This window comes from Chroicocephalus ridibundus, chromosome 1 (genome assembly GCF_963924245.1).
Source record: "Chroicocephalus ridibundus chromosome 1, bChrRid1.1, whole genome shotgun sequence".
Lineage (NCBI taxonomy): Eukaryota > Metazoa > Chordata > Aves > Charadriiformes > Laridae > Chroicocephalus > Chroicocephalus ridibundus.
The window spans coordinates 182926988-182952479 of NC_086284.1; the positions used below are offsets into that span (position 1 = coordinate 182926988).

Here is a 25492-nt window from a genome sequence, read left to right on the forward strand (position 1 = left end):
AAACTGAAAATCTGACTCAATGTAAAGCACTTAATTGTCATTAGATGTAAAAGTGAAAGGTATCTCTACTATACTTCCTGTCCTGGAACTTTAAATGGAACATCTGGCACAAGTGGGCAAAGAGCCTGGATGTGAAAATACAGATACAGTTCTCTTTCCAGAAAGACTACGAAGAGTAACTTACTGATCAAATGAAGTTGGAAACTCGCAGCACACCAGATATGGTCAAGGAATGTCAGCGTTCTAGCAACTGCTGATTAGTTACAGAGACTTAAACTTGCTTACAGTTGTTGGTTATCTGGTACCCATTAGGGTTAAACCCGTTACAAAGACTCAACCCATCTTTACTGAAACGGAAGGAAACAAAGAGAAACTGAAAAACAGGATCTGGACTGTTAGTGGTAGCTGCCTTTCTAGCTGGTATTATTAAGGGACATAAGTATGTTGTAGCATTGAGTACCTAAGATAGGAATGCTATCTAAATACTCCTGGAGTGAATATTAGTGTGCAGAGTTTGCTGGGTGACGATGCTTGAACCAGTGCTGTGTTATTTCCTTTTCCCCTTAACCACGGACACTAATAGCAGAAATATTCTGTCTCCTCGCTCTTATATAAGAGTTCTCCTCCTACACCACCGTTTTAGTCAGAGGGCAGGTCAGTGGGCAAAACACCCTCATGACTATTTCCTTTGCTTCAGAAACACTTGCCAAACTGTAATGGCAAAAGTTGTGCGTTTGCCTTTCAGGCTGAGTGGTCTGGAGACTCTGGAAAGAAGCCAACATAGAGCGGGGCAGTTCTGCTGACCACATTGAGCTAGCTCCTGATCAGCCTGTGAGCATTGTCTTCAGGACTGCTCAGTACCCATTCCCAAATGAATAACATCTTAATCAGCGCATAGCTTCACTGACTCTCCATTTAAATATGCAAGTATAAACTCAGAATTCTGTGAGTTTATTGTACTCATAAACTCTGAGGTTTCCTCTGGAGTTTTGTCTTTTTTTGTTGCACTCAAATCCCTATTTTCTCTGTCTCTTCTTTGAGCTCCCCTCCCTCATTCTGCTGCTTTAACGTCACAGAACCACGAAAGTCTGGGCTGTGAAAGATTCCTCACCTCATCTAGTTCACTGATTGCAGGAAAAGCCCACTGACTTTCTAATGCGTTTTTTTTTTAATAATGCAACGTAATCTCTTGCTTTTTCTTACCCTCTCTGGCTTTGCTCCACTTTTCCTTTCTTTCATGTTGTACAGTAGATTACGGCCTATCTTTCTTTCCATTTGTTCTTAGTGTCTGTTTCCTCTTTCCTTTTCATCCACCCTCTCTTTTTGCTCTTTTTCTTTCTGTGATGCCTCTTCTACGCTACCCCTGCATTTTCTCTTTTCCTCTTTCTCACACTAAATCTCTGCCACTCAATCCTGTTTTATCACCCCATCTTCACACAAGACGGCTACGTCTCCTAATTAAAGACACAAGGGAAAGAGTTGTTGTGCCTCTGCCATCCCAAGTGTGACACAGATTACTTTCATACATTATCCTCAGGTTTTTAACTGTCTGAAGAGTATGAATCCTTCTTTACTAGCCCTTTCAGCCTGTCTTGCTCATGTTCTTGTTTGGACCTTTTCTCTTTGTGCATGCTCAGTCCCACTGGGTTTTCCTGACTTGTCCACAATCAGTCAGATGCTCTTTCTTATTCTACCTCTTCTCAACCAGATTTTTTCCAACTTCTGAGAAGAAACCCAGGGTCTAAAGAAAAAGCGGGACAGTGAAGTTAGGTTTGGGGAAAATCTTTTAAAAATAAGAAGGTAAGGCAGACAGGAACAGTACTCATGTGAACAGGAGGCTTTAGCAGGAAAGAGAAGCATGCTTTCCTAGGAGGGGAATGTGCCTCACGGCTGAACTAGCTGAGGAAGATGGAAATTCACTGCCAAGAAGAAAGTGACTCCACGGATCATAAGAAAACAAAAGCATCAGAAAGGAAGTCACAGAATTCTCACATGGTTTTGCTCTTTCCTCATAAACTTACAAAGAAACCGAGGCAGGGAAATTCACAAGGACATTCGTTATTTTGCCTAGGTCTCTGTAAGCCAGGGCTTCTTAAGACACCTTTTGCCTTCAGAGAGCATACATCTCTAGGAGTGAATGAGAACAGGGTATTGCTATCAGGATTGGCCCTCTGGGACAATATGAACCTGAGAAAGAGTAAGGGCAATCAGTAGCTGCAGAGGCCACCTGGCTTCACATCTGTGAAAAGTCGCAGCAGTGGGAGAGACTCAGGCAGACCTTGAGAAACACTGCTAGAAACACTGTAGAAACCTTCCTAGACTCAGAAGGCATGGGAGTGACTGTACCTGGGGCATCAACACAGCAACTTGGCGTGCTTCCGGGGAAGCATCTGAGATGGGTGGGCTGGATTCCACCAGAGCAGCAAAAGGCGGTGAGGAAATTAAGCAGCTAAACTTACTGTGATCTCTGCTGACCACAGCCCAGTATCAGCAGGCACAGCTGAGCTTAACCCCAACTTCATTGCAGTTTGGTAGCTCTCCTTCAAGCGTCTCAAAGCAATGGGGTTTCCAGTACGACCCTGGGGAGTCTGCTCCATGGCCTAATACATTTCAGGTTTTTTGGAAATATTCCTGATATTCAATTTAAATTTTCCTTTGTTCAGTTTTTCCTATGACATACACTTCATCTTTTAGTTTTTATTGGGTCCTTGTTCATCTTTGTATTAGATGTGCCGAAAGTGCTGAACCTCTGCTAACAGTTTTTATAGAATAAAGCTGTAAGCATTTCACATACTGTTCTGCATATTGACTCTCAACCCCCTGATGGAAAAACCACTTTAATTACAAAAATATTTGAATTATGAATTTCATTACCGTTCAAAAAATATCAATAGCAGCAAAAGGGGGAAAAAAAACCCAAATCCTAGCAATACTTAATCATTGTGTCTTTGCTACTGCATTATACAGGATACTTTAAAAAGAAGAGATTTTTCTGTTATTTCCCACCTCTTTTAGAAAAATAGCTAAAGAAAAAAATTAAACTCTATAGCCATATCAATTTCTACTATAATCAATCATTAATGACTTTTCTATGAAAGTGAATTTTCAGACCTGACCATTTAACACGTGCAAAATTCCTTCCTAAGGAAGAGAATAGCAAAAATAACTGAAAAAAAGTACTGAAAACCAGCTACATATCCGTTGGGGGTTTTCTGCATTCATTTTATGACTCATTGCTACTAGTGCATCTACTACTGTTGCTATGATGGTTTTTAAAAGCCATAGAATTCAGTTACTGCTATGTGAAGAAGGTGATTTTAACCTCAACAGGCTAAGACAACACAGCAATACTTCTCCTGTCTGATCTACAAAACCCACTTACAAATAGATAGGAGAAATACTTGGAAGTCCAAGTGAAGGGAAATGGTTTTCATGTAACAGAGCCCATCATCTTTGAAACACAAAAACATTTTGCAACTCAACCTAAGAGACAAACATATTAAAATCAAAGTTTTGGACTTTAGCTGAACAAACAGCTTTTATTGTTTAGCTTTGCCAACTGCATTCTAGTCCTAAAGGGCCATTTTGGTAGTAATAGCAAACTGACAATTTTACATCAGCGCCTCATTACTATTCACAAATTTCCACTGACCACCACAGAAGGCGATGTTAATAAAGGTCAAAATTACCATCTATCTGCATAATCTCCTGTAAGAAACATACGGTAAAGGATCAACCAGTCTAATTGTTTAACGCATTTGTAAAAAGCTGATTAACCCACACTAAAGTCACAGAAAACACTTCCACAGATTTTAAATACTGGAGTCGAGCATAAGAGATGAAGGTACAATAGGTTCTTTATCAAATATTTTAGTTTGATATTAAATTATTTCCATTCCTTTAAAGAGTACATTAGCTGACTTATTAAATTGACTAGTTACTCATTTAAAATTACTTCCTCGGTTTGTGGTACTAGGAAATGACTCTTTAACAAGTATTCTTTAAAGTGTATCATTGCTCATTTGCTTGGTAAGATAAGTTGATGCCTTTTAAAGCAGCATATCAACTTGCAATTTTTAAAATCAAAACTGAGGCAGCAATTAGCACTACAAGCATGCAAACAAATAGAAGACAGAATTGTTCAATTCTGATTATCTACCCAACCTTAACTCTTCTCACTAACCCCGCCAAACATTTACCTTTCATATTTATTTTGTAAAGTGCTACACTATCACTGTTTTCCTGAAAGAGATTAGTTGCTGCAAAACTTCCTTTTCCTAAGCACTTCAAGAAAACCAGCGCACATGCCAGTGAACTTAATGGAAAAGTCACGGGGAGCTGAATGCCACATGTAGGACACGCCACATTAAATGCAGCCCCAGCTGCACGCATGGAGAGTGAGATTGTTTGCCAAATCATTAAACATTGCTCTTAGCGTATTCCATACATTTTTTTTATTCTGTAAATAGCACTCCATATTATTTATTCCATATATATTATTCCATATTGTAAGGATTTGTATCACATCATTTTCTATTTAGAGATAAGATATTTTTGTGAGCAAGGCCATAGAAATAATTGTTGATAAACGCTGTTGGGTCATGTATGACTTGAGGAACAAGATGAGCTCCTTTTTTTCCAGGGCAATATGAAATTGTGTAACTTTGCCACCACCAGGTTACAAAGCAGCGATGCCCTCCTCACAACCTGCAAGCTGAACCTGACCCACGGACAACTCTGTCTCCAGACCCGAGGACGTTCCCCACACTGTGGGGCACAAACAGGAGCTGCCACAGTGACTCCAGATAAAACTTCACCCATCAGTTGAAATGGGAGTCAGGAAGGTCGGCCAGCTCTCTTCAAATGATAGCATGGTACGCATTTAGGATTCAAAGTCAAGCTATTTGAGGATGAAGTAAAAACCACGAGTTAAAAGAGAAAAGAAACCAAGTGATTTCACCGGGGAGGTTAAAATTTTGTCCTCGCTGATGTCTGCCGGAGCTCTAATGAAAGGTAACATGAAAAATACAGTTTTATTATTAAGGGTCACTACTGCAGTCAGTGTCTCCACAAGAGAGCTTGCCATTAAACTTCTAGTTGTGAGGAACAGAACATCAGGAGGAGATAAAGTTGATCGACCTTAAGTAAGCCTCTGTGTATTTTCCAAGCTTTGGGAAATAGCAAATGGTGGGGCTTTGGGTTGTCTGTGGGTTTTTTTTCCAAATATAACCTGAATTCTGAATCTCTCAGGCTTACAAGCATTAGGACTGAAAAGTTCTAACAGAAAAATTATTTTATTTTCTGTACAAATTAGTATTTTCTATTTCAATGTTCTATTAATATTTTCAATTTCTATTATTTACAATGTAAGGTTTTTTTGCCTTGGAATTTCTTTGGTTTAAAAATATGTATGTGTTTCTGTGTGGATATGTATATAGAAGAATGGCTCAAATACAAGCACTTCTAAGGACGACACTAGCCACATACCCGCCTACCTGTTCTTTCTCAGAGGGCATCCAATTCCCACACAGGTTCTCTCTTTCTCAATTCTCAATTCACCATCTCACTCTGATCAAACGAGGTCTGAGTGATCCTTACGTGACTCCCCGCCACAGCCACTCACAGCCTCCTGAAGTCTCCTTCAAACAAATGAAGGCATTACTCTGGTGTTACAAAATGACCACAGGTCCTTAAGTATTTTTGTAACTTACATAAATATACTATAATGTACTCATTGGCCATGGAGGTTTTACATATGTAACGTCTGAAGAATATCTAACCCAATGAACACTAAAATGCCTTCCCACTAGCCTCTGGAGGTACTCTTCACCAATGCTAATGGAATAAAATACTCATTTAAGAAAGAGAAGTAGCTAAGGAGAGGCAGAAAAAAAATCAAACCCAAACCGTGAGACTAATCTCAATTTTTTAACCTTTAAACCCTCAGTGAATGTGTCGGTCTCCAACCCTAGCTCCACAAGCTGCCACAAAGTCGGTTTCTTTTTTAGCAGAGATGTTACGGTGCTCAAAATGAAATAGAAGCTACTTACTTGGAGCCTGTGAGTTAAGCGCTCCCAGCTGCGGGAAGCCCCGACTGGCAGCCGGGCTGCGGCGGAGGTGTGGGTACGGAGGATTCCAGCCTACGCCACTCATCACTGTCGTTTGCATTCAGATGTTTCGCATTGCTGCTCGTGTGTAATCATTCCAGGTACAGTTACTGTGAAACTGAGACGAAAATAACCACCCACATCACGGCGAAAATATGGGCTCTGCTCGTGTAAAGGTGAATGACTCTGCAACAATGGCAAGCAAGATTTCGGAGTGCTGCGGGCGTGTGCACGGACCGGGAATGTGAAAAGCATATATATGTTTGCACTCACCCATTGACAGCCACAGATTTTCTAGGTACACAATAAATGCAATGGGGTTTCTTTTCATCCTCTTACTCCTTTCTGGTATGCAAAAACCTTAGCAGACGCTACCTGTTGGTATCTGCACATTTCCTCACAAAGCTGAAGGATTTGGTGTTTTACCTACAAGGCCTAGGGAAAGCAGTGCCTACTATGGTAAATATTTCTAAGAACAACATTTCCATATATCAGGTTTCCTTAGGTGAAAGGGAACTGGAAAGAGGTGTCTACAGCAACCTGCAGCAGGCTGGAAGACCTGTACCGGGGTGAAAAAAAGGAAAACGTGCTAGGCAACAGGGGAAAAAGGAATCGAACAAGAACCTTACAACTAGTCCTCTCATTTCTTCATGGCGTGGCTTTATATTTGGACCATGGAGGCAGCTCAAGGGACGGCTGATCACCCCTCATCTCGACTCAATGAGGAAAAGTGGTTAATCACCTCAATTATACATCTACCCTAGTTAGGTAAATATTACCCACAGGGCCTGAAAATAATCCACATCCCTGAAAAGATGTCAGTACCACTGCAACAACCCTAAAAACTCCTTCTGCCAAGCACATTTGCCCTTACACAACCTTAATTTTCAAGAACCAGAAGAAACTGTACCGGGGTCAGACTTGCTAAAAATGCCAAACAGTCAAAAGGGGAAAGGTACCATCCTGACAAACAGTTACAAAGGTTACACAAGAAATCTGATTAAAATGGTCTGCACAAAAGGCCCTGCCCCCCAGAAGGGCTGCTCTACCTCTTCTCAGCTCATCAAAACAAAGAGCAAACTCACACCGGCCATTTCCTCAGGATGGATAAATCAGGAGTGAGCAACCCCTCCCAGCCAGTCCCGCTGCCCAGGAAAAGCCCTATGCATTTGTTGTTCTTACTCCAATACCAGTTGTGAGAAACCTTTCTGCTGTCTTGGGAGCAGCAAACAGAAAATTCCTGTATGAAACCCGGTGCGTATGACTCCATTAACAGGCCACGTCTGGGCACAGAGGATGTAATTATTAAAACTCCAGGAAGCGGAGAGTCCCTGTCCAAACTTTGAAATGCTAGGAAAAAAAAAAAGAGACAAATCCTAGGGGAAATATTTCTGAGAAACTAAGAAATAGCGCCCGTGGGAAACTAAAGGGGAAAGGAAATTTGGAAAGCATTTAGGGCTAGAACAACTGGCCCACACAGAAACCCCTCCTGTCGTTATCAGAAGAGGGAAATGAGAGTAAGACAAAGATGTCTGAAGAACACAGACACAACTAAATAAGGCAAGACCTACCATAGCTCATCAACGTCATTGACATATCCATAACTATGAATCTGATATGGGAAGAAGCTGAAGAATGAATGTGGAGAGGAGAAAGCTCCACCAGGATATGCTGCCCATTTAACAAAAACAAAGTCTCCATAAACTTGCTACCCTTTTCCAGGTGCTTTTCCGTAAGGATGCCAACGGAGAGGGGAGGGGCAGAAGATCGCTGCCACAAGGAGAGAAAGTGGTTGCAGGGTGGCCATTACCAGTCTGAAGTGAACCAGGTCCATGAACTCTGCACAGAACCTCAAACCCAGGCCAAAGCACGGGCACGGACAGACGTCCATCTCGGTTGGCAGCCAGAAAGACGTGTAAGAAATATGGTCCCAGAGCTGCTGTGATTTGTAAACTTTCCCAGCAACATGCTCTAGGAAGATGAAGGAGGACTACAGGGATACAAACACCAAAGGACAGCCACAGAAACTACTCGGTTGTTATGGACTCAGTCCTGCATCTACTGTCTTGTTTACGCTAACGACTCCAATGTATGGGGGGGAGGAATTAAAAATCTACCCCCTTGGTGAGGACATAAGGCAGACATTCCTGAACCTTGAGGAGTGTCATGACTCCTTCAGGGGGGGTTTATGAGCCTGTTGGCAACTAAGCAGCAGAAGTGAAAGAAAAGCCATAAACCCAAAAGTGAAGCTGGAGGTAGAAAACAACATCAAAAAGATGTGGGAACTTCTGGCATTAAAAGTAAGATTATTCCCGCCAAAATTAACTCTCACCATGTCACTCCAACAGTGAACGTGATGAAGTTCATCAGAAATCTCTGCTGCTGACAATCAGAGAAAGCTTTTGCAAGAAACTCATCACAGCTGTCAGCTACACAGGGATCACACTCGCAACAAAGTCCCTGAGGAACCAGTAGTGTCTTTTTCAATAATAGTTATACCTTGGGGGTTTGTGTTGTTTCGAAACAAGACACAAGTCAGGAGGTGACTTGTTTCTGACAAACACTGCAGCTTTAAATAGCAACTTCAGCATTTCTAATAGAGATGTGAAAAAATCATTTCTGACAGATTCATGTAATTTTATCGCCTTCAAATAATGCTATAACCTCACAGGAAATCCTAACAACTGTTCAGCCTGAATCACCTCTGTCGGTACTGTACATCATGTGTTTGGGGGTTTTGCCTCTCCCCCCTCATTCTTTATTAATTAGGTCATTTGCCTGAAAACTGTTTTCTTTGTCTGTTCGTTCTGCACCTGAAGTCATAATCCTTTGTTTGCAACCTCACAATCGGTTGCTGTGGAAATGATTATGATGTCACAGAAAAAAAGGATAAGTAAAACTGCAAGTAGAGAATAAACAGATTGAGCTGACGAATGCTTAAAAACCAAAAAGGCTGTTTTCCTGCAACTATTCACAGAAATAATAAAAAAGAAAGGAAACAAAAACCTTCCCTCAAACCTGATCTATGACATACGTTCACACAGTGCTATCACAGACCGTGGATAGAAGAATTTCCTTCATGATTTTTGGTCCAGGAGCAATGTTCAGAGAAGTCTACTGGTAGTGAATATATATTTATTGTGTCTTGATAAGATACTTCTAGAACACAGGACCTTACAGTCAAACTACCGTTAACCTTGTGCTTCTCTTCCCTTCTCAACACAGCAAAAAATAAACATTCTGTGGCTAATATATGGCTTTTTTCTCCCCCTGGAAAATGATGCATTTGTCATAGTGATAAAAATAAGCTCCTCGATGGACTTCAGATCAAACTAATTAAAACTAACCCTTCGTGGCTCCTACCTGCTGCGCGATCCATCAGAGTAACTGCTGCTCATGCATCTTCGCCACAGGATGCTCAGATTTGCAAACTGTCTCACTTTGACAGGAGACGTGGGTGCCGCAGGAGCCATGGGACAGGGACAAGGCTGGCCAGCTGCGGGGTCAGGGTGGCAGCACAGCCTGCAGCTGAAGTGCTTGCCTGACGGGGTCTGTCTCTGAGCGAGGACCTTTCCCCTCAGCTCAGTGACCACTGCAGTCTCTCTTGTCCGTGCCTGGCAGCAGCCATCTGAAGCAGCCGGGTGCCAAATCTGTCGGTGGGTTGTAGCTGGCAGGTGAGGCCAGAGCGGAGGAGGGAGGCTGCGGCTCTGCACAGCCAGCACGGGACTTGCAGCCCACGCAGGCAGGAGCACTTCCACCCTACAGGCCTTGAGTGTTGTTGCCAACCGGGATCCCAGAGCCAACCATGCCTTGATTGCATCCCCAATAGCTCCTGGATCTCCAAGCTTGGTGTCTAACCATTCCGATTCCCACTCCCCTGAAGCAATGACTACCTTACCCTCCCTTGCATAACAGACACAGATGTGTAGTCTGTCTCTGCATGGACACGGGACACCTGAACAGCAAATGCAATAATAGAGGAACAAGAATACCATAAGGTATCTAATACCTTTATGGCTGGTCGTGTTACAGGCATAGATCCTCACTGTCTATTTCTCCCATTCTCCCAAGCCATGGGAACAAGCACAGGGTGCTAGGATAGATTTTGGTCCTCCAGCTCTGCTCTTCTAGGTGATGCAGAAGAAATACAGATGATGTTGTCTTTTACCTTTGTTGCATGATTTCAGACAAAGAGCAGCAGATTTTTTTGTACAAAGGTTAAAAATCCACTTAATAATGGGAAAAAATCCCTTCCTCTGAGAAGCAAAGAGCATGTGCAGTGCTGGGATGCCATCTGGCTCCCAAAAAGACTTTCCAGAACCAGGGCTCCCTGTCCTCCTCCCTTCCCTTACTGCTGAACATGGTGGGCAGCTGAAGTAAAGCTGGGGCAACTCTACTATTCATTCCAGGCTTGATCTGCCCCAAAAGAAAAGCTGTTAAGTACTCAGGACTCAAATACCTGTCATTTCACTACTGTAAATCAAGAACACCAGGAAAGCTGGTCAGCTCCACAACAAATTATCCAGCTGCCCTCGCATGCTCTAGCCGTTCTCAAATCCTTTTTCTCCTTCGCCTCCCAGGTAAAACTGAGTAAACGAAAGACTGACAGCAAAGCTGACAGGCTTATGACAGGCCTGTGCTTGATGGGGAGGAACCCAGCACACAGCTATTCTCCTTTTATGTACCAGAATGGCTTTACATTGACCAAGTTTAGTATTTTACCAAATACTTCCGTAAAAACCTAATGGAAGATCCTTAAATCTAATGTATCCCCAAAAGACCACCTAAGAATTTGTGCATAAATTGGGCCTTATTATCAACTTACTCACCTGGACGACATTCCCAGTCATTAAAAGATTAATGACACAATGGGCTCAAGTACATTGACAGGTGTAGCATAAAAGCACCAAAAATTTGGTTTGGAAGGTGCCTAGAGCTTATCTAGCCTGACCTCCTGCTCAAAGCTGAGCTAACTTTCAAATTGGAAGTTAGATCAGGTTGGTCTGGGCTTTCTCTGGTTGACTTTTGGAAATATTCAAGGAGGGAGATTCCCCAGCCTCTCTGCAGAGCGTGTCCCATGCTTATCTTCTTCCACTGTGGAAATGTTTTCCTTGCTTCATGGGAATTTCCCTTGCCGAAACTTGTGACCATTGCCCTTTGTCCCCTTACACCACTAGATAACTGGGGAAATGCCCCAGACTCAGTAGGTTTGGGCAAGTGGGAGAGAAGTGAGTTCTCTTTCTGTTAGGAATTTGGCTAGTGCGCAGATGACACTCTCCATTTACTTGCATCCTCAAATGCCTCCACTCCCCATGGCCTGACTTTGCACATAATCTGTGCCTCCTAGCAGGCTTAGAATGGGGAATGCTGATGCAGAATAAGGGGGAGCTACTTGCACACAGGTACAGCATGTGATTGCCTATCTTTAGTTTGCTCATCTTTCCACGTGTCTTAATAATCATTCTTTTTCAAGGTTTTGACAAGCATAATGTATCGATGTTCTATTTATACTGCGGATCATTGCTTTTAAGAGGTTCCAAGCACTCTGCATATAGAGTCGGAGAGGCAATTCCGTTGCAAAGAAATAAAAATGACAATAATATTTAACTTTGGAAAATAGGTGCTAAAATGCTCTTTAAGAGATATTTGCACCTTCTTTTTGAAATGAATGCTTTAGCTACACAAGCAACAACCACTGATCTGAAATAAGGAGACGCCTTGCACTTGGTAGCTATGCAGCGCTCATGAAAGCTTTGTGACCTCCTCAATGGAAGAATGCCTTTACTTTCATTAAAGATATATATTATATCCCCCGTAAAAACAACCTGAAAGATATCAAACACCAGAAAAAATACATTGAAATAACATTAAGGATCTAATATAAATCCACAAAAGCCAGGAAATTCAGAGATAAAGACAGACTTTCAGACGAGGGAAAACTTTCCAATATATTAAACTAAAGCATAAATTCACTTCCTCTTCACATGTTTGCCATCAAGTCATTCCAGACGCAGGGGGTAAGTTCCTCCCTGGGGTACCTCAAGTGCCTTCAGCAGTACTACACCAAGAATCAATTTGGCCCTACAGAACTGTCTTAATACTTTCTCTCTTTCTGATAATTACTAAAGATATTTGAGTTTAAACAGCAACTTCCTCTCTTACAGCTCATTTTCCCATCGTTCAGAGACTGCTATAAAACTGAAATGGTGAGATCGCAATAGTTTCCATGATTACAGACTATGATGTCAATTGTGGGGTTATGACTTCATTGACAGACCGATTAGAAGGAGAACCTCTGTGTGAAGGAGAAAATCCACACTCAAATACAAATACATCTGAGATTAGCAAAGACAACACTGCACCTCACTGGGCACAGACACTTCCATCTGCATAAATAATATTCTCCACTTCTCACTCGAGCCAAGTATGAAAATGCCCCTTAAAAATTTCTGTTTCACTCATAAGTCATGCGTGGTGCTGATGTGCTGCCACCCAAACTCAGCCTTGGTGCTACTGCTGCGTGGGCCAAGCTTGATGTCAGCAGCAGTTTAAATCATACGCTGTGGGTCCAATGCTTTCCTGCACTTTCTGGAAGTGCAAAATCAAACGTACAGCTTAAGACAGGATATGAAGGGAATGAAGTGGTTTTGAACTGCCTTCAGACTTCCCATGATTCTATCCTTGTCCTCAAGATGACATGCCTTTTGGCTCTGCGGTCTGGCTATTCCCTCCCTGATAGAACAAGACAACCATAAACACCAGTCACTAGAAGATCCCCAGGTGTCTGTCTGAGCAATAGCATCCAAAAAAGGTATGTGACAGGGAAAACTGGAAGGAGGAGAGAGGCAGCCTCCTGAACTGTATCTTTCCAAACCCAACCCAGGTACTTAAACAACCACCTTGAACCTTGAGCTACCGAGCAGAACCGCTGTAAACAAAAGAGCTTTCCATACCGCTTCTGTTTCCGAAAGAGGAAAAAATATTTTTCCTTTTAATTTCCTAGACTTCAAGAGGCAGAGGAGCTATGACTGACCCCACACAGCCACGTAAAATAAGAGATGGATAACTCAGGCACTCTATCACCCTACAGTGGAAACTAATATCCACACAGGGGACACAACTGTGCTGACAGCTGGTGAGGTCAGATTCAACCCAAGAACCCAGGAGCGACAATTCCCTTTTGCTCCAAGTCTTACAGAGACTTGGGCTCTATGTCCATGCTTTTTGCCTGTCTTCTACTCCTTGCTGTAAGACCTTCTCAAAGGTTACCTGAAATTTCTCATATTTAGTCTTGGACCAGATGTTTATTTTGTTGGGTAGCTTCCAAATAAATCCAGTCAGACATTTTTTAATTAAGTAAATGCCCTTTTCAATTTTTCAGCTGCCTTATCATGCTCGAATTACTCAAAACGAGAATTTTTTCAAAGCTTCTACCCATGACATTTATGCAGCCCTGAATGAGGAGAGTGGGCAAGCTAAGTATTCAAACATCGACGTGGAGAAGACAAACTGAGAATGGATGCAGCTACAGATCACTCCTACCTTTTACTTGTGCAAAGTGTCTGGAATGCCTCCATTGCAAAAGTGCTAAGGAAAGGCAGAATCCCTCCCCTGGATTTTTATTATAAGGCCACTAAAAAATTTTATGAAAACTAACAAGTCAACAAAAAATGAGGAAGTTAAATAAATCAATAGAGTTCTGCCTCCCAGTTATTACACACTCAAGATAATGGCTTTTAGGGGCATAAAGAAGGGTATAGAGAGCTTTGCAACGTACAAAGTTTGCTCTGGGACATTACTTAATTAACTATTTGAAATTTTAATCATGCAAAGCAAACCACAATGATTTATAATTATGCAAAAATATCATGATGGCTCTAACTTCTCCCTTAAATAGCTTTTTTACTGATCTGGAAGTATAGGATTAATAATCTCTTTCTTGGAAACCAATGCCATCTGGTTTGCCTGCAGAGGCTCTCAGACTTTCTGCTTCCTGAAATGAGCAATGAAAAAGATTAAGTAGCTTCTGCTTGAAGCAAAATTATAATTATTATTAAGTATTTAAGTTTGAAATGTTTTCGTGTGCATGTGCGAACTTCAACTATAACATAATTTCTCTTTGTTGCTCTCCATGCAATGGACATTGCCTTCACCTAAGGAATTTTGATCTAGTTTAAACAAAAAGCATGATGCACAAAACCTTCTCTCTCAAGATATGTTGCAGATTAAAGGGCAAATTCTTTCCCTTACTCAAAACCATAATCAGTGGCTTTTTGTTAGCATAAGTAAGAAAGAGTTTCCAATGTATATATCACCATTTACAAGTATTTGGAGAGAAAATCCTAACTTCAACCAAGTCAGCTGGAGTCTTGCTATTGAATTCATTTCAATGGAGCCACTACTTTACAGAGATTTGCCTTAAAAAGAATTTGTTTCAGAGAGTAATATATGCTCTGTACGTATCTACCTATGACCGCAGCTGAGCATATCCTTAATGGAAGTTATACACACGGAAAAAGCAAGATCATTCAGGCATTTTCAAAACCATGTATATCTTCAAAAAATTTGCTGAAGGTTAAAGTACAGAGGTGCGCATATTCCAGTTGTGAAACAGTCCACTGAGATGCTTAAACAAGAAAAAAACTCTACTTTCAAGAAGCAATGCTGTTTATACGGCATACAAGTTGCTTTATAATTAAAAAAAGTATCAATAAAAATCTTTTATGTATCTCTGTACAAGTCTAGCCCAATCGTTACTCATGTAGTGACTGCTCAAAACTTATTGATGTAAATAACCAATTTATCATATTCACAGATCGATTCAAATACTATTCTTTTTTATGTGAGAGTCACTGTAAAATCTCTGTTCTTCTGGTGCCTAACTTGAACATGTTTAGATCTTCTTCCCCAAAGGGCCTGAGTTTTGTGCAAACATGGCTATTTGCACAATTTATAGAGTTTATAGCCAACCCGCAGGCACAGCTGTAGATCACATTAGTGGCAGATGGAGACGGGTTGAAATCCAGGCAACGGATTTCAGAGTCTGGCCACTGACTTCAACAAGCCCAAGCTTTTATCATGCATCTCCTGGCTGCATATTCAATCTATTTGACCACAGGTACCACATGTCACTGACAGACCATTTGTCCATCCATCTATCTCAATCAGACTTAAATGTAAAGCTTGATAAAAAAATTGTTACATGCTTGAATGGTCATCCCTGACTTGAATGGGAAGCTTGCAAAAGAAGTACCTTAAAATCTCTGCCTCTTCCAAATAGTTTACGAATGTTAATGAACACAAGAGTGCATGCCATGGCAGAGATAGACTTGTCTCCTCTACATTTTTAATATTATGATCCAAGTACTGTATGTACTTTGTCAATGTGTTGTGTGAGCTGCTTTTTTCAAGATGCAGACAGGCAGTTGTCTGTGGAAGGAGAGTCCCCAGGCAGATTTCTCAAGGCGTTTAGCATCATTAACAGGAAACAATGCAGGAGGAGCAGCCAGAGCATGAATGGGTTCTGTGTGAATACTAAGGAAACCCCAAGAACACGTTAACACAATGGAACTTTGATAAGAACATAGTAGTGAAGCTCACATATGTGCTCGTATTACGTCTTGTAAAAGGCCCCAATTGCTGTCTATTAGGATAATTGATATAACAGTCAAAATGGATTAGGATAATATATTGGGTAAAGCCATGATTTCTGCTGTATACAGGAACTAGCACTCTGACTGTTTTTTAAGCTTCCAGCAGTTACTCTGAACAGACAGGATGTAAAAATCCAAAATCTTTGCCAATTCACTGATAATCTTAAAGGCTCCAAAACAGAGACTGCCACTACTGGTAAATCACTTTTAATCAAAGCAAACCAACCTCTGTCGACAAGACTCCGTTCTCATTGACACTGATACAGACACACAAGTAATACTTTACTTCAAATGTAATTTATCAGTACTATCATTTAAATCATCGTAAGTAGCGCCAAAGTCTGACCCTGCAGTTCGACCGTTCTCAGGACCGACAGGCTAGCTCATGGCACATCAACCCCCTTGGCACACAGGTTCAGCCCTGGCTGAGCAGTACCTCGCGTCTCTCAGTGCTTCAGTTATTAGGCTATTATACTGAAGGTGGCCTTACAGTCCTCCTCCACGAAGTGCCCATCCTTCTGAGATGGGTAAGCAATTTGATCCTGAGCAGCATGAGGGGAAGCGCCACATTTCTGGTTCCCCATACACACACGGAGTGGAGGGGCAGATGCATTAATTCAAACCAAGCTCAGTGGATCACCTGGCGGAGGCGGGAAGCACATAAGCAACATGAACAGATCCCTCTCTGCAGCCCTTCTAAGGCACCTATTTCACAGCACTAACTGTGAAATAAGAATGGGTTTTGTCAAGTAGATCATATAATCTGTCCCCTTCAAGGACAGGCTCCTAAAATTGTAGTGAGGCAGCATGTAGCTTGGGTGGAACAGATTTCCCACAAGGTCAGGCTATGAAAGAAAAGGGATGAAACCCAGAGATGCCTGTGTTCAGAAAACAAACCCACCTTCTTCTCCTGTCTGTCAGCTCAGGGTGGCGAGCGGCTGCCCTCGCACAGCAGAAAGATTTCCTTCCTAGGAAGAAATCACTACAACATCAAAACAACAGGGAAGCCACCTCCCTGTCTCGCTGTACTGCAAAGAAGGAAATCATACCCCATCAACAGCCTCCAGTAACAGCAAGGCTGACAAGCATTTTCTGTGCAATCAGAATAATTCTCAACAGGGAGTAACAAAAGACTGCAAAACAAGCAGCGCGCTATGAGCACTATCAGCCTCAACACCATGATTACATGTTCTTCAACATACAACTTTCTCATTCAGTCTAGTCTGTCATCTTCCCAGGCCTCCGTGTTTCCCGTTTCAGGGTTCCCCCAAAGACTGAAAATATCTGGATTCTTTCAGACCTGGAAAGATCTCTTCCTTTGGCAGCTCGTCACTACTGCGTCTTTAAACCACTGAACTGCGTATCCCAATCTGACTATTTAAACAGTACGGCCTGTGAAGTCACAGTTTTCGAATTTCATAGTCAAGTTCTTGACCCTCTGTTTTTATTTTGTTTTTCCTTTGTAGTCTGATGAATATCTCAGATAGGTCTTGGGATACAAAACCAGGTGCGCCATTGTAAACTATGCTCCCTTTGTGTCTTAAATTGGCAGCTAGAAGAAAGTAAGTTCAATAGCAGAGCAAGAATACAACATGCTAACTAAATCACACATAAAGTACATTACTGCTGATACAAAAAATATTTTTTCTCGCCCTGAGTTGTGTGCTACAAAATTAAAAGCCACCTCCTGGTAAGGATATTTTGCAGCTATTTCCTGGAAAAAGCCTACTTTCTTGCTGAAAATCTAGCCTCATACCTACAATGTAATACTGTACTGCAATTTAAAGTGAGGCTTAGTCACAGGATTAAGGAAGAGGAAATAACAATACTTGCACTTAAAGCACGTAATGACTTTCATTCAAACACCTGAAAGCACTTTCCAAATATTAATTATCACAGTACTAGCCTCCCCCCAGCCCTTCCAGGAGAGGATCAACCCTGCATTTCTTTGGCATCCACATCTCCTGCTTGGGTCTGTAAAGAATGTAGAATGAAGCCAAAAGTATTACTCTTCTTTAATTATTATCATGACTCTTAATTGAGAGGAGCAAATTCACCCACACAGGGACTGACTGCCGTTTATAAGATGGGCCTTTTCTATCTATTTCTATCTATCTTTTACTCACTGGCAGAGAGTAAATGGTATTTTCTTGTAAGGCTACTGCATTACTGGGTCTCACACTATAAAGCAGAATTTGGTACATTAAATAAGCTGCGCAATTAGTCAGGAATTGTAAGAAAACCTAGAAGTCTTGACTCCCAGTCTTGTGTCCTGGATCACACTTTTACACATGGGTTTTCATTCCCTCTGCACCACTACCTCTGAAGAAGCCAGGGAATGGAAATACTGTCTCCGGGTGAGGTGACCTGGAATGGCCCTGTCCCACGGCTGTGGCTCAAATCCACTAGTCCTGAAAAGCAGCGTAACCACATACAAAACATTCAAGAAACTAGGCACCTTGGTTTCATGACTACTTTTGTCGTTTACTGGATCGCTATTGGACTTCTATACAAGGTACAAAAATGAGAAAATACCATCAATACACATCAAATACCTTTCAGGCTTATATTTGGTTCAAACCACTTCTGGTCCCAAATCTCTCCACTCTACCTTGTTTATAGAGAATACATAGACTTTTTAAATATCTGACTCCTATCCCTCGTTGCCCACCAGCTAGACATACGCTAGAGATACTGACATACCCACGGCTGAGTTTACAGGAAAACATGAAAACCATGTATCAGTTTAAGACACAGAATTGAAAAGCACGTTTCCCTCATCCCTCATCCAACCTGTTCCCAGGCAAGCTTTAACTGAAGGAGGATGGCCTTGAGCTGAAGGCGCAGGGCAGGCTGCCAGGAAATCCGACTTCTATTCCTGGCTCTTCTACAGATTTCCTTGGGCAAGGCAATTAACCTTGGGGAGTACATTTTCAATGGAGGTGAGGCCCAGCTTCTCTGTCTGCATTCGTAACATTTTCAACGGTGAAAATGGAATTGTAGGAGCAAGAACGAGTGCCTGTACTTTTCACTACCTGATACATTTTCTCTGTCAGGTAGCGGGATGCACAATTGCTGATAACTAGCAACAAATCTAAGAACTGAAACACTGCAGGTGCAAAAAAAGCCTCCTGGTGCTGCCGCGACCAACATCAGTGCTCAGTTTCCTCGTATGTAAAATGGGCAACGAGGCTTATAAAATCAAAATACACAGCCAAATGGAAAACGGATTTTTAAACTTCTTGCACAGCCATTATCTGAGCTCATAAAAATGAAATGGCTCAGAAGTTCCCTTTGCCTTTGAGTACAGATGCTGTATTTTCACTTTCAACATTTTTTTCCCATTAAAATTTCCTCTTTGGACCTCAAACAGAATAAAAGATTTGCCTTTAAGAATTCTGAAATGACAGATGAAGTCAAATCATTTTTTAGCTAAACTGGGTATCTTTAGATAACCCTTAAGAGAATGGAAGTGAATTAGAGAATGAGTGAAATATCCTTTTGGTAATATAAATTTATTTTAGAAAATAAGTAATTTGGCTAAATTTTCTGTTGTGGTCTACAGGAAGACCTGCACTTGAAATAAATAGTGCCACATCTACTTATAGCAAAAAGGAATGGGATTCTGAGATTCCAAGGAAGGACACTATTTGCTTAGACAAGTTTCTAGAGAAATGAAGACACATACCTCTCTGAACACAGGTGAGATAAAATGTATTTTTAGCGAGTTTTTATGCATTTGGTACAAGCATGAAAGATGTTTTTCCCTTTCCCGGAATGTTGAATAGGAGAAAAAGGACAAAAATTGGCAACCAAAAAAAGACCATTAAATATCTGTTAGTCATAGGAGAAAAGTTCAACAAAATTTTATCAAAATTTTGAGGTTTTGAGAGATGATTTCTTCTACAGATCATCTGAACTGGAAAGTAAATGTATAGGTATAAAACTTTTAAGGATTTCAACTCATGTCCTTCATACACCTCTCAATTTAGGAACTTTGAAGGAGAGGGGTCAATAGCCTTGGGTTTTGTAATTGTAAAAGCTCCCTCAAGCTCTTCAGACAGCTGAAACAATGACCCCTCCCAGGCGACACTCTTGCCCACACAGATATAAATGTTCATGAAAGAATGTATTTTATATTACCATGTTACAGAGTATCAATGACCTTCGCAAAGAAGGTAAGGTAGTTTGAAAGATTAAAATAAGAGCAACATGTACAAATTTTCATGATGTGCCTCACACAAAGCAGTAACACCACAGCTATTGCACTCAAAAGTTGGAAAGACATAAAGTAACAGAAATGACATTATTCTTCCGAGTACGGGAAACTGAATTTTTCTCCACGCTATCTTCTATAATTACATACGTAGCAACTTCCTTCTTCATTCATCATCCAATACATGCGATTTAAGATTCACCTCAATCATCGTTTGCTCCAAATGGACCATCAAGCAACTCATTCAAATATATGTTCTCATAACAATGGAATCTCTAGCCTAGCTTAGGAATGCACTGGTAAGCACCACGGCATCAAAGGGGAGGATCTCTCACACATACTTTCTGCTATCTACAAGTCAGATAGGAGTCTTATTTTATCATTTATTAGTTGTCCTTCACAATGGCAAAAGATTGCCATCTCCAGACGAGAATTCACCACACCTATAACAAAGTCTTTTTTAGGCAGGATGAACTACGATCTCCAAGCATCCTTCTCTCTCTGCTGCCCAGTGAAGAAGCCTGCATGACTTTAGGCACCTCCTAGACTATGACTTCATATGAGACAAAAATGACTGCACTGCATGAGAAATAAGCAAAATTGGTTAAACAGCTTCACATCACAGAGCATGGCAATACCAGGCAGAAACTTATACTTAGATAATGGTTTGCGAAGACTCATTATGGGCAAGAAATAGCCTCAAAACATCAATGGGTCTTCTGAAGCAACAAGGTTCTCTTGATATATATTCCTTAAACATTCAGAACCTCATTTTAAACATCTTACAAGTGAATGAGGTTCAGGAGTCCTTGCCCTGACACAGGCCTTCTGGAACTGCTGGCATAGAAACATCTCACAAATGCCATACAGTTTGATATCTCAGCTATGTCAAAACCGCAGTGGGAAATAATCTGAGGAAAAAGTTACTAGAAAAAAAAAAGCATTTTTGTAATTATTTTTCTAAACGTGGTTTGGCACTGCTTTAACTGACTTTCAGTATAAAGTGAAATTATGCCCTCATTAAAAAGGGGAAAACCTGAGCTTCAAAACTACTAGAATGTCTAGCTGCTCATGACTGGATCCGATAAAGCTCCTGCTTAAGGAAATTAAGTTCATTTCTGATTATCTTCTATCTTTCAACAACCTGAAATGTGCTATCTAGACTACCTAGCAGAAAACAAAATTCTAGAAAGAGTGAGAGGTTTTCTGAACAAGTCACAATTGTTAACTGGGCATCAGTGACAAGATGTATACATGAATGCACCACCCTACACTTGGAAATTCACTGATTAAAACCTCTGAAATTAAGGAGTACAAGGTCACGGAGCAGTTTGCCTCCTTCCCAGTTAATAGGACTCACAGCCTTCAATAAGCCTCACGCACATACAGCAACCTACACTGAAGATGAGCTCTACAGCAGCAGGCACAGTGTTGCGGATTCCAAATACGCTCGTTTCCGACCTGCGTGATCCTTCTTATCTTCAGGATTTTTATCCAACTAGCTCTGCACATTTGGAAAGCTTTTCTATGTAGCTGAATATTTTATTTTCAGAAGAGTTTGGCAATCTTTACTGTCTGTTCTACTGACAAGGGTCTTCTCTTCCTTGACAACTTTGTGAAGTGCACATTACTGCATTAAAAAGATCATTGAATGTCTCATGCACTTGCGATAAACTGGGCTCCTTGCCCTCTTCTCTTGGAGTCTCCCTCCCTCTTCCCAGTTTTATACTAGTCAAAAAGATTTACTTCTCTTCTAAAAAATAATATATAAATAAATACATTGTGAGTCACAAACATTAAATACTTAATTTGAACCGGCAGAAAGACCAGCTACCGGAATTCTACAGTGGTCTGTTAGCTCATATGTCTCTGTGTCTGCATATTGAAGGAAACAGCAGAAATAATACTTTACAATTTGATGAACAACATATGACACAGAACCTCTAGACTCACAAAAAAGGGTTACAAACTTAGGAAAATACCTGCCGTACAGAATTCTGCCCTCTCCAAAAAAAGAAAAAACCCTACCCACTCACTCCTTACTTTCACTGGTACAGAACCATCATCATTAAGGCTGGATCTATAAATAAATTGGATTAAAGAAGAAAATAATCACTAAGGACTTCACTCACTAAGAACTTAACTGAAGTTTGGGCGATAAAAAGGGATGTTTTCTGAGTACATGCTGGATGTCAAAATAGAAAGGATGATACTGAGCTGTCTGCATTTAGGCAGAATCCTCCCTTGATTTCAACCATTACCTTTGCTTATAGTGGCACCATAACAGCTTATAATAATTTAACCACATTTCTTTCTGGAGCAAAATATAACATCCCTCTCCATCCTGCACAGAGGAGAAAACCATGAACCTAATTTAAACTGGAAAGAGAGAAGAAAGAGATGGAAAAAAAGGCCCATTTAGTTCTCACAGTCTAAGAATTATCTCAGTGTAAGCTGCAGATAGGAGTGTTATCTCCGAAAATCACAAGAAGAAATCATATTGTCAGAATAAGCAAATAAAAAGACTGTGCTTTCAACAGGCACAACAGCAAAGTAATACCAAGTTTGAAAATATGCCACAGTTTCAAAAAAAACAGTGAAACTGTTCTAAGTATCGGACTCACAATAAAGTAATGCATATGCCTATTAGAGAACCAGTAATACCCATTTCTGCAAATCAGATTCTTCACCCGACAAACAGCCCATACTAAAGTTAATGCTCCGCTGATACTGCTTATTCTTTCTTCCCCATAAAGATACAGAAATAATAGGGAAGCATTCTACCCCAAAAGATGCAGCAAGTGTTATATTTAGCCCTTTTCACTGAAAACTCACCTTAATTTCTGTCTATGGGTGCTTAGAGGAGAAAATCTTTTAATTTCAGACTGCTGCATTTTCCCTTTTCCCGGAGCTCTTCAACCACATTCCCAACTCAGTGGGGATGGCCTGCCTGCTATAAATTGCTCTCATAAACCAGCTATTTCTGCTGCTTCCCCTGGGATTGCACCCCAGGTGAGCATCAAGCAAGCAACCCTCAGCATCCACATGTGCAAGCTCCCAGGCGGACGGGAAGAAGCAGACAGTAATCCATCCATGTTTTACTGCACTTGGCATTTGCCTTCTGCAAGCTGCCTTTGTGAAGGTCACCAGCACAGGTAGGTTTGGATATATCACCTTGTTTTCTAATGCCAATGAGCTGCTTCGTGTACCCGAAACCTGCCTGACTTAAAAAGTAGAGGTATAAGCAATACATCTAGCGTGTAACAGTCTGTTTTCTCCACAGCAGTATCCTGGGGTACTTTATCACTGGACAACGCTATAGAACTAGTTCTTGAAGTGACTGGTAAAGCCATCTCTCCTGTGTTTAGCTGCTGATCCTCTGGAGAAACTCAGCCACAGTTTTAAGCACCTTCTGGTGCTGATTGAGCTTTCCCAAGCAAAAGGTGCGTTAGCATCTATGCAAAAGAACTGAACAAAAGGAGGGAAAAGATAACGGGACCGCGGAGAGGAAAGAGAAGGCAGAGTAAAACACGGAAGCAATGCTGAGATGGGGAGGGATGGATTCAAAAAGGAAGTTTAAAGAAAAATGTTGACCGGATACAGGGAAAAGGAACTAGTGAAGGGAAATCAGAAATGTTGACTTGTGATGGAGCTTATGGCCACACCTTCGTATCTTCTAATACCTGATCATGTTTTCCAAGCGACTTTCCTTTTGAAAGCATATGCATAAGTGAAAGACATGCAGAGGAGACATGCACAAGGCAGAGTCTCATTAGCTGTAAACATCAGCGAAAACACGGAATTTCAAGTATCCCAGACCAAAGTCTTTCCATGGCCAAAGAATCAAAACACGCATCTGATAGACACATCTACAGACAACACAGCCAGAGAAAGAGGAAGCTTTTAATGAAACATATTACCAGTCGCTACAATTGTACGAGGCATGAACGGCCCACAATGGAAAAACTTAATTCTAAGTGCAAGTATCCTGCTGTTCATTCTTGTTCTTTCTCACTGGATTTAAGGAAAATATGTTCTGTTTCCAGGCAATGTAGGACAAAGATGTTTGGTTTTTTAAACTTTATCTTGTGCACACTATATCTGAATGTTATCACCTCCCTTAATCACCGGCTGATGCCTGATAGTGCCCCTTTAACCTTCTTACTCAATTACTGAACAAGTTTTCTCATTGTTACTCTCTTTTGAAGGAAGAGTTGTGTCTCTTTTCATGCTGATAAGAGACACATAAATATTCACTCACAGCAAACGTTTAGCAGTAAAGTGTCTTGAGCAAACTACCAGAGTCTAAAGGTAGGAAGCTGTGGTTAACTTCTCTGCTATCTTAACCCCTTAGTCAATCCACCAGAACAAGCAGAGGGAGAAGATGGATGCTCTTTTTTAGAAATGAAGCAGAAATAATTGTTCTCTAAAAGAATGGACTTTGTAACACAGCAAATAAATCAAACAGTTGGAAGTGAAATACCTACCCATTTTCTGGGCCGGCCTCTGGGTCGCTTTTCACCAGTGGCTTCTGCTTTCTGTAAAGGGGAAAGAAACACAGCGTATTTTATACGTCAGCATTATTTAAAAGGCTCAGTAACTAGGAACTCCTTTCCTGTAATGTTATCCATAATTATATCTCTTGGGTGGCACCAAGCACCCCCTCACACTCTACGGGTTTTCTGGTGGAATGTGATTTTGTTGGGTTTTCTGATGTTTCCTAGCCAGTGTGGCCAGGGGATGCCTTGCCTGCGCCCAAGGGTGCCCCCAGCCCTGACCCACACTGTGGCCAGGGGCACAGAGGAGCACGCCCACACTCAGCTGCTCAGTGACCACAGTATTCCCTGGGGTGCCCTGGCCCCCACCACCCATGGGGCATGCAGGCTGTGGATGGAGGGCACATTGGGGACCCGAGAACCCCCCAAAACATCCAATCAAGTCTTTCACAGGCTGTCAGAAATCACCTGAAGAAGCTAAATGAAAAATACAGCCTGCTTCAAGCCTGAACAAAGCAGTTTATAGCAGCCACAACTCCTTCTTTCAGTGTCGTGATGTTCATGTGTGAAATGGATTTGGACAGACTATCACCATGAATGTGTGTCTGTGTTCATATTGGGAGGTAACTTCTCTACTTCGTGTGAAGTTTTCCAGGTAAAAGCGCATCCTCAAGCTCTAAGCAAATGTTTTGCTGGTCCAAAACACACCCTCCCTCTTCAGGTTTAAGGAAACAGCATGGAAGGTGCCCTAGAAGTGACAGCTATATTTACGTAAGCCCAGCAGTCGGTCCTGGAGCTCAACTTAATGGAAATACGGGTTCTCTTACAGACTCTTCCATTAATCCACTGCATGACACTGTGAATACTGCTACTTATGTACTACACTAAAATACTTACAGGCTTTAAAATGAAAATTGCAGGTTATTTTCTCTAGATAGGCTCTGCCATCCATACGCCTCACCAGGTAAATAACCCTGTCCCACTGAGGGTGTTGACAATTTTGCCACCAGCTTTAGCAAG

At 41.4% G+C, this 25492-nt stretch overlaps 1 protein-coding gene across 3 annotated transcripts in view; it reads right to left on the reverse strand.

The window, feature by feature from the left end:
• The window catches only part of HMGA2 (high mobility group AT-hook 2), a 121302-nt gene that overhangs the window by 86046 nt on the left and 9764 nt on the right, over positions 1 to 25492 (reverse strand). The window contains exons 1-2 of one of the 3 annotated variants that reach the window (XR_010069747.1): positions 6051 to 6254; positions 5496 to 5639 (exon numbers count right to left, since the gene is read on the reverse strand). Coding sequence is in view for 2 of the 3 variants with exons in the window: in XM_063324065.1 (XP_063180135.1) it covers positions 22275 to 22355; positions 24464 to 24514 (132 nt within the window). In the remaining variant the exon portion in view is untranslated. Of the gene's footprint in view, positions 1 to 5495; positions 5640 to 6050; positions 6255 to 22274; positions 22356 to 24463; positions 24515 to 25492 lie in introns of those variants that run through there. The other 2 variants (XM_063324065.1, XM_063324057.1) reach the window with 2 other exon arrangements.